Source organism: Hippocampus bargibanti, linkage group LG09 (assembly GCF_051943395.1).
Source record: "Hippocampus bargibanti isolate YZ-2025 linkage group LG09, ASM5194339v1, whole genome shotgun sequence".
Lineage (NCBI taxonomy): Eukaryota > Metazoa > Chordata > Actinopteri > Syngnathiformes > Syngnathidae > Hippocampus > Hippocampus bargibanti.
In genome coordinates, this window is record NC_142742.1 from 19,377,856 (window position 1) to 19,386,343 (window position 8,488).

Sequence of the window (8,488 nt, forward strand, 5' to 3'; positions counted from 1 at the left end):
CAAATAGGATGTTTTTTTTCCACACTCTCTACGGAATGCATCAGCAAAGGTAAGTTAAAATTTAATAAATTGTTTGTTGATTTCTTTGTGTATTCTTTCCATTGAACTAATTGCTTTTTTTAATTTCACTAATGGTTTTTCCTCACTCTCTAGGACTAGTAATGCATCAGCAAAGGTAAATTAATCTTAGCTGCTCCATCCCTTCATCATAATAATAATACATTTCATTTATAAGCGCCTTTCAAAACTCTCATAATCTGAGAGCGTTAATGTGTTTGTTTGTTTATTTGTGTATTCTTTCCATTGAACTAATTGCTTTTTTAATTTCACTAATTGCTTACCCCAAGTAGGATGTTTTTTCCACACTCTCTAGGACTAGTAATGCATCAGCAAAGGTAAGTTAAACCGAGCTGCTCCATCCCTTCATAATAATAATAATACATTTCATTTATGAGCGCCTTTCAAAACTCTCATAATCTGAGAGCGTTAATGTGTTTGTTTGTTTATTTCTTTGTGTATTCTTTCTTTTCATTGAACTAATTGCTTATTTTAATTTCACCAATGGTTTTTCCACACTCTCTAGGACTGGCAATGCATCAGCAAAGGTAAGTTAAACCGAGCTGCTCCATTCCTTCATAATAATAATACATTTCATTTATGAGTGCCTTTCAAAACTCTCATAATCTGAGAGCATTAATGTGTTTATTTCTTTGTGTATTCTTTCTTTTCATTGAACTAATTGCTTATTTTAATTTCACCAATGGGTTTTCCACACTCTCTAGGACTAGCAATGCATCAGCAAAGGTAAATTAAACCGAGCTGCTCCATCCCTTCATAATAATAATAATAATAATAATAATAATAATACATTTCATTTATGAGCGCCTTTCAAAACTATCATAATCTGAGAGTGTTTATGTGTTTTGTTTATTCCTTTGTGTATTCTTTCTTTTCATTGAACTAATTGCTTTTTTAATTTCACTCATTGCTTACCCCAATTAGGATGGGTTTTCCACACTCTCTAGGACTAGCAATGCATCAGCAAAGGTAAGTTAAAACGAGCTGATCCAGCCCTTAATCATAGAGCGTTAATGTGTTTGTATTCTTTTTTTAATGTAACTACCGGTAATTGCTTATCCCAAATAGGATGCTTTTTACACACTCGCTGGTGCATCAGCAAAGGTAAGTTAAAACCGAATGTCAATGTGGTTCATGATTTGAGCCAATTTCATTGTTGGGATTCTCCTCTGTCTAAACCTTTCCAATTCAACCTCTCTTGACCACATGGGTGTGGAAACGCTTGCCTTCATGCTTGGCCACCATGAAGGTCTCTCGCCATCTCCTATGGCACATTCCTCTCGTGACGCCTCTCCCAGCCGGGAAATGTATTTCCTGTCCTGTAATTTGTAGATTATACCATTTGGTGTGAAGGAGACGATGCTTTACCAATGGACGGTCAGGACATGATTACCCATTTGTTGCGGCAATGCCCCCTAGAAAGACTGGGAACAGGTACTATTTACTATTTTTTTTTTCGCTTAAAACCTCTGAAATGTTGATGTCACTCCATGGTTGTAGGTGGGGCCGCAGAGGTCAAACAGCACACCTTCTTCGTGGGTTTGGACTTGAATGGACTATTACGACAAAAGCAGAATGTATCCCTCAGTTGATTCTGAAGAGGATACAAGCAACTTTGACAGTACACCACATTTCAGATTATATTAAACCATTTTTGAAATGCAAAAAACATGTTTGTGTGTGTCTTGACTGTTTTTTTTTTCCAGGCGTATGACAGCACAGAACTTTTGGCTATACCATCCAATTTGAGCTTCTCATCTGATCGTAGTCACAGTGAGGACAAAGGACTGCGTCGATGTTGGATGGCTTCGTTCTTCGATAGGTCCAGCAGACGGCGTTCTGGAGCCCAGACACCCGGGACGCATGTGCAGGTACTCAATGCCGTCTTTAATGTCTAGTATTGTATTGTTTGAAAAAAAAGATGTGGGTTAGTACTTGCTTTCTTTTGCTACACAATCAAGTGTGTGTGCCTCCCAACTTGATTTATTTTGATCGCGCTGAACTCTGTTCTCAATTATGCGCACACAGGTGGCAATGGAGTGATGGTCGTTGACACTGCGGGATGGAGCAGCGCATCTCTTCGGCAGCTTCCATTGTGTCTAAGCAGCTCCACACTGCTCACCTCTGTGATGGGTAAGGACCTAGAATAAGTGATCTAAATATTGTCTGCTCTCCACACACCGGACGGGAAACCGCAATCGTCGGAGCATCCCCCCTCGCGGTCGAAACAAAATAAGAATCACAACTCAACATTGCTTCGTGGAATGTCCGCACGCTTTTGGAACCGCTGCGAGGCCCCACCGGAGGACAGCACTTGTGGCCACGGAGCTTGCAAGATACAACATCGACATTGCAGCCCTCAGCGAGACCAGACTACATGGAGAAGACAGGTATACCCTGACAGAGATTGGTGCAGGGTATACCTTCTTCTGGAAAGGGGTCCCTGAAGGCAACCGCTGTACCCATGGAGTTGGCTTTGCAATGCATTCTGGAATCCCCCATCGGAATCGATGAAAGGCTCATGACCTGGCGCATTCCCTTGGCAAAGGGACGCTTTGCGACACTCATCAGTGGTTACGCACCAACTCTGGATTCCAACGACAATGTCAAGGACGAGTTCTACAGAGCTCTGGACACCATCCTGCAGAAAACGGATAAGCTCGTAGTCATGGGAGATTTCACTGCCAGGGTGGGCATGGAACACCTTGTGTGGAACAAAGTTATTGGCCAGCACGGAATGGGAAAGATGAACTCCAGCGGCCTTTGGCTCCTCTCCCTCTGTGCAGAACATCAGCTGGTCATTACTAACACCATCTTCCAAATGAACAACGGGTTTAAGATCACCTGGCAGCACCCCCGCTCCAAACATTGGCACCTCCTGGACGATATGATTGTCTGTCAAAAGGACATACAGGATGTCGTCATCACCCGTGCTATACGTGGAGCTGGGTGTTGGACTGACCACCTTATGGTCAAATCCAAACTCCTAATACGCGTACACTCCCTGTGGAAGTGTACAAACACGGAGCTTATCTCTCCATGCGCTGTCTGCACCTCCTTATACATAACATCTGGGAACATGGGACGCCAGGATAGGTTTGACTCAAACTCGGATGAAATAAGGTCCCTTCTAAAAGCAAAACATGAGGCCCACAAAGCTCTCCTGTCATGCCCCACATCTCACACCCGGAAAGCGATCTTTTCTGCAGCAAGGGCAGCAACCCAGCGGGCTCTCCGTGTTATGGGAGACACCTGGTGGCTGGAGAAGCCACATTAGATCCAATATCTGTCAGACTGTAACAACACCCTGGGATTCTACAATGCCATCCAAGAGCTGTGTGCCCCTAGAAAGCAAACACTTGCTCCGCTGCAATCTCCTGATGGCTCTGTGCTCTTTAAGGACCGCCATGAGATCCTTGCTCGCTGGACAAACCATTTTGAGAATCTTCTCAACACCACCAATCCTGTCAATTCACACATTCTGGACAATCTTCCACACCTGCCGCCAATCACGAGCCTCGATGCCCCACCATCCTTTTCTGAGACCCGGCAATCCATCATGATCCTTGAGAACAACAAAAGTGCTGGACCTGATGGCATCCATGCGGAAGTGTACAAACACAGAGGTTATCTCCTCATGTGCTGTCTGCACCTCCTTACACATAATATCTGGGAACATGAGAACCTCCCACAGGACTGGAAGGACGCCAAATTCGTTGTAGTCCACAAAAAGAAAGGGGACAGAACAGCCGAGGAATCTCTCTCCTCTCCACCGCAGGGAAATCTTTGGCCAAAATCATGCTCAGCAGGCTGGTCATGCATATGTCAGAGTCTGTGCTTCCAGGAACGCAGTGTGGCTTCCGGAAAACAAGATCCACCACATATATGATTTTTGTTTTAAGACAGCCTATGGAGAAGAGCAGAGAACATCGCCTGGACCTCTACATAGCCTTTATAGATCTCAACAAAGCCTTTGACACCGTCAATCGTGAGTTGCTATGCTCCAAATATTGGCACCTCCTGGACTATGATTGTCCGTCAAAAGGACATACAGGATGTCCTCCACACCCGTGTCATGCGTGGAGCTGAGTGTTGGACTGACCACCTTATGGTCAGATCCAAACTCCTGATATGTGTACATCCCAGTCGCCGAAGGACAGCTCCCAATGGAAAGCTCTGCTGCACAGCATTGACCAGCCCCACCATCAAAGCCAACCTTCAACGTCTCCTTACTGAAAACCTCGACAAGATCGCAGAGGACCCGGCCGACTGGCAAGCTCTGCGTCAGGCTATTCACAGCACAGCCTCGGAAGTGCTTGGACAGTCAAGGAGAAGACACCAGGATTGGTTCGACTCAAACTCGGATGAAATAAGGTCCCTTCTAAAAGCAAAACATGAGGCCCACAAAGCTCTCCTGTCATGCCCCACATCTCACACCCGGAAAGCGATCTTTTCTGCAGCAAGGGCAGCAACCCAACGGGCTCTCCGTGTCATGGAAGACACCTGGTGGCTGTAGAAGGCACATTAGATCCAATATCTGGCAGACTGTAACAATATCCTGGGATTCTACAATGCCATCCAAGAGTTGTGTGCGCCGGGAAAGCAAACACTTGCTACAGTGCAATCTCCTGATGGCTCTGTGCTCTTTAAGGATTGGATTGGATTTGCCTTTATTAGTCTCACAGTGGAGAAATTTACATTTCACAGCAGCAAAGTGATGAAATGAATGAAAGTAGAAGAACAAAATACATGAGCTGCTGGAAAGGCAGCCACTCTCGCGGCCCACCATGAGATCCTTGCTCGCTGGGCAAACCATTTTGAGAATCTTCTCAACACCACCAATCCTGTCAATTCACACATTCTGGACAATCTTCCACACCTGCCGCCAATCACGAGCCTCAATGCCCCACCATCCTTTTCTGAGACCCGGCAATCCATCACGATCCTTGAGAACAACAAAAGTGCTGGACCTGATGGCATCCATGCGGAAGTGTACAAACACAGAGGTTATCTCCTCATGTGCTGTCTGCACCTCCTTACACATAATATCTGGGAACATGAGAACCTCCCACAGGACTGGAAGGACGCCAAATTCGTTGTAGTCCACAAAAAGAAAGGGGACAGAACAGCCGAGGAATCTCTCCTCTCCACCGCAGGGAAATCTTTGGCCAAAATCATGCTCAGCAGGCTGGTCATGCATATGTCAGAGTCTGTGCTTCCAGGAACGCAGTGTGGCTTCCAGAAAACATGATCCACCACATATATGATTTTTGTTTTAAGACAGCCTATGGAGAAGAGCAGAGAACATCGCCTGGACCTCTACATAGCCTTTATAGATCTCAACAAAGCCTTTGAAACCGTCAATCGTGAGTTGCTATGCTCCAAATATTGGCACCTCCTGGACTGTGTGATTGTCCGTCAAAAGGACATACAGGATGTCCTTCACACCCGTGTCATGCGTGGAGCTGAGTGTTGGACTGACCACCTTATGGTCGGATCCAAACTCCTGATATGCGTCCATCCCAGTCGCCCAAGGACAGCTCCCAATGGAAAGCTCTGCTGCACAGCATTGACCAGCCCCACCATCGAAGCCAACCTTCACCGTCTCCTTGCTGAAAACATCGACAAGATCCCAGAGGACCTGGCCGACTGGCAAGCTCTGCGTCAGGTTATTTACAGCACAGCCTCGGAAGTGCTTGGACAGTCAAGGAGAAGACACCAGGATTGGTTCGACTCAAACTCGGATGAAATAAGGTCCCTTCTAAAAGCAAAACATGAGGCCCACAAAGCTCTCCTGTCATGCCCCACATCTCACACACGGAAAGCAATATTTTCTGCCGCAAGGGCAGAAACCCAGCGGGCTCTCCGTGACATGGAAGACACCTGGTGGCTGCAGAAGGCACATTAGATCCAATATCTGGCAGACTGTAACAACACCCTGGGATTCTACAATGTCATCCAAGAGGTGTGTCCCCTAGAAAGTGAACACTTGCTCCGGTGCAATCTCCTGATGGCTCTGTGCTCCTTAAGGACCGCCATGAGATCCTTGCTCGCTGGGCAAACCATTTTGAGAATCTTCTCAACACCACCAATCCCGTCAACTCACACATTCTGGACAATCTTCCACACCTGCCGCCAATCACGAGCCTCGATGCCCCACCATCCTTCTCTGAAACCCGGCAATTCATCACGATCCTTGAGAACAACAAAAGTGCTGGACCTGATGGCATCCATGCGCAAGTGTACAAACACAGAGGTTATCTCCTCATGTGCTGTCTGCACCTCCTTACACATAATATCTGGGAACATGAGAACCTCCCACAGGACTGGAAGGACGCCAAATTCGTTGTAGTCCACAAAAAGAAAGGGGACAGAACAGCCAAGGAATCTCTCTCCTCTCCACCGCAGGGAAATCTTTGGCCAAAATCATGCTCAGCAGGCTGGTCATGCATATGTCAGAGTCTGTGCTTCCAGGAACGCAGTGTGGCTTCCGGAAAACAAGATCCACCACATATATGATTTTTGTTTTAAGACAGCCTATGGAGAAGAGCAGAGAACATCGCCTGGACCTCTACATAGCCTTTATAGATCTCAACAAAGCCTTTGACACCGTCAATCGTGAGTTGCTATGCTCCAAATATTGGCACCTCCTGGACTATGATTGTCCGTCAAAAGGACATACAGGATGTCCTCCACACCCGTGTCATGCGTGGAGCTGAGTGTTGGACTGACCACCTTATGGTCAGATCCAAACTCCTGATATGTGTACATCCTAGTCGCCGAAGGACAGCTCCCAATGGAAAGCTCTGCTGCACAGCATTGACCAGCCCCACCATCAAAGCCAACCTTCAACGTCTCCTTACTGAAAACCTCGACAAGATCGCAGAGGACCCGGCCGACTGGCAAGCTCTGCGTCAGGCTATTTACAGCACAGCCTCGGAAGTGCTTGGACAGTCAAGGAGAAGACACCAGGATTGGTTCGACTCAAACTCGGATGAAATAAGGTCCCTTCTAAAAGCAAAACATGAGGCCCACAAAGCTCTCCTGTCATGCCCCACATCTCACACCCGGAAAGCGATCTTTTCTGCAGCAAGGGCAGCAACCCAACGGGCTCTCCGTGTCATGGAAGACACCCGGTGGCTGTAGAAGGCACATTAGATCCAATATCTGGCAGACTGTAACAATACCCTGGGATTCTACAATGCCATCCAAGAGTTGTGTGCGCCGGGAAAGCAAACACTTGCTCCGGTGCAATCTCCTGATGGCTCTGTGCTCTTTAAGGATTCGATTGGATTTGCCTTTATTAGTCTCACAGTGGAGAAATTTACATTTCACAGCAGCAAAGTGATGAAAGGAATGAAAGTAGAAAAACAAAATACATGAGCTGCTGGAAAGGCAGCCACTCTCGCGGCCCGCCATGAGATCCTTGCTCGCTGGGCAAACCATTTTGAGAATCTTCTCAACACCACCAATCCTGTCAATTCACACATTCTGGACAATCTTCCACACCTTCCGCCAATCACGAGCCTCGATGCCCCACCATCCTTTTCTGAGACCCGGCAATCCATCACGATCCTTGAGAACAACAAAAGTGCTGGACCTGATGGCATCCATGCGGAAGTGTGCAAACACAGAGGTTATCTCCTCATGTGCTGTCTGCACCTCCTTACACATAATATCTGGGAACATGAGAACCTCCCACAGGACTGGAAGGACGCCAAATTCGTTGTAGTCCACAAAAAGAAAGGGGACAGAACAGCCGAGGAATCTCTCCTCTCCACCGCAGGGAAATCTTTGGCCAAAATCATGCTCAGCAGGCTGGTCATGCATATGTCAGAGTCTGTGCTTCCAGGAACGCAGTGTGGCTTCCAGAAAACATGATCCACCACATATATGATTTTTGTTTTAAGACAGCCTATGGAGAAGAGCAGAGAACATCGCCTGGACCTCTACATAGCCTTTATAGATCTCAACAAAGCCTTTGAAACCGTCAATCGTGAGTTGCTATGCTCCAAATATTGGCACCTCCTGGACTGTGTGATTGTCCGTCAAAAGGACATACAGGATGTCCTTCACACCCGTGTCATGCGTGGAGCTGAGTGTTGGACTGACCACCTTATGGTCGGATCCAAACTCCTGATATGCGTCCATCCCAGTCGCCCAAGGACAGCTCCCAATGGAAAGCTCTGCTGCACAGCATTGACCAGCCCCACCATCGAAGCCAACCTTCACCGTCTCCTTGCTGAAAACATCGACAAGATCCCAGAGGACCTGGCCGACTGGCAAGCTCTGCGTCAGGTTATTTACAGCACAGCCTCGGAAGTGCTTGGACAGTCAAGGAGAAGACACCAGGATTGGTTCGACTCAAACTCGGATGAAATAAGGTCCCTTCTAAAAGCAAAACATGAGG

General features: G+C 46.9%; 1 protein-coding gene across 1 annotated transcript; it reads left to right on the forward strand.

Moving 5' to 3' along the window:
* The first annotated feature begins 1,274 nt into the window (after window positions 1-1,274).
* On the forward strand, window positions 1,275-2,190 carry LOC148893905 (uncharacterized). The gene is made up of 4 exons (XM_089003762.1): window positions 1,275-1,512; window positions 1,579-1,699; window positions 1,785-1,949; window positions 2,107-2,190. Exons 1-4 carry the CDS (start codon window positions 1,487-1,489, stop codon window positions 2,119-2,121), a joined length of 327 nt encoding a protein of 108 aa, XP_088859888.1. The 5' UTR covers window positions 1,275-1,486; the 3' UTR covers window positions 2,122-2,190.
* The last annotated feature ends 6,298 nt before the right edge of the window (window positions 2,191-8,488 follow it).

Bases quoted from the DNA above. Each gene is read 5' to 3' on its own strand.
- LOC148893905 (XM_089003762.1), top strand. From the start codon at position 1,487: ATGCCCCCTAGAAAGACTGGGAACAG. The intron at 1,513-1,578 runs GTACTATTTACT...CCATGGTTGTAG, and splicing joins CCTAGAAAGACTGGGAACAG to GTGGGGCCGCAGAGGTCAAA. The intron at 1,700-1,784 runs GTACACCACATT...TTTTTTTTCCAG, and splicing joins GGATACAAGCAACTTTGACA to GCGTATGACAGCACAGAACT.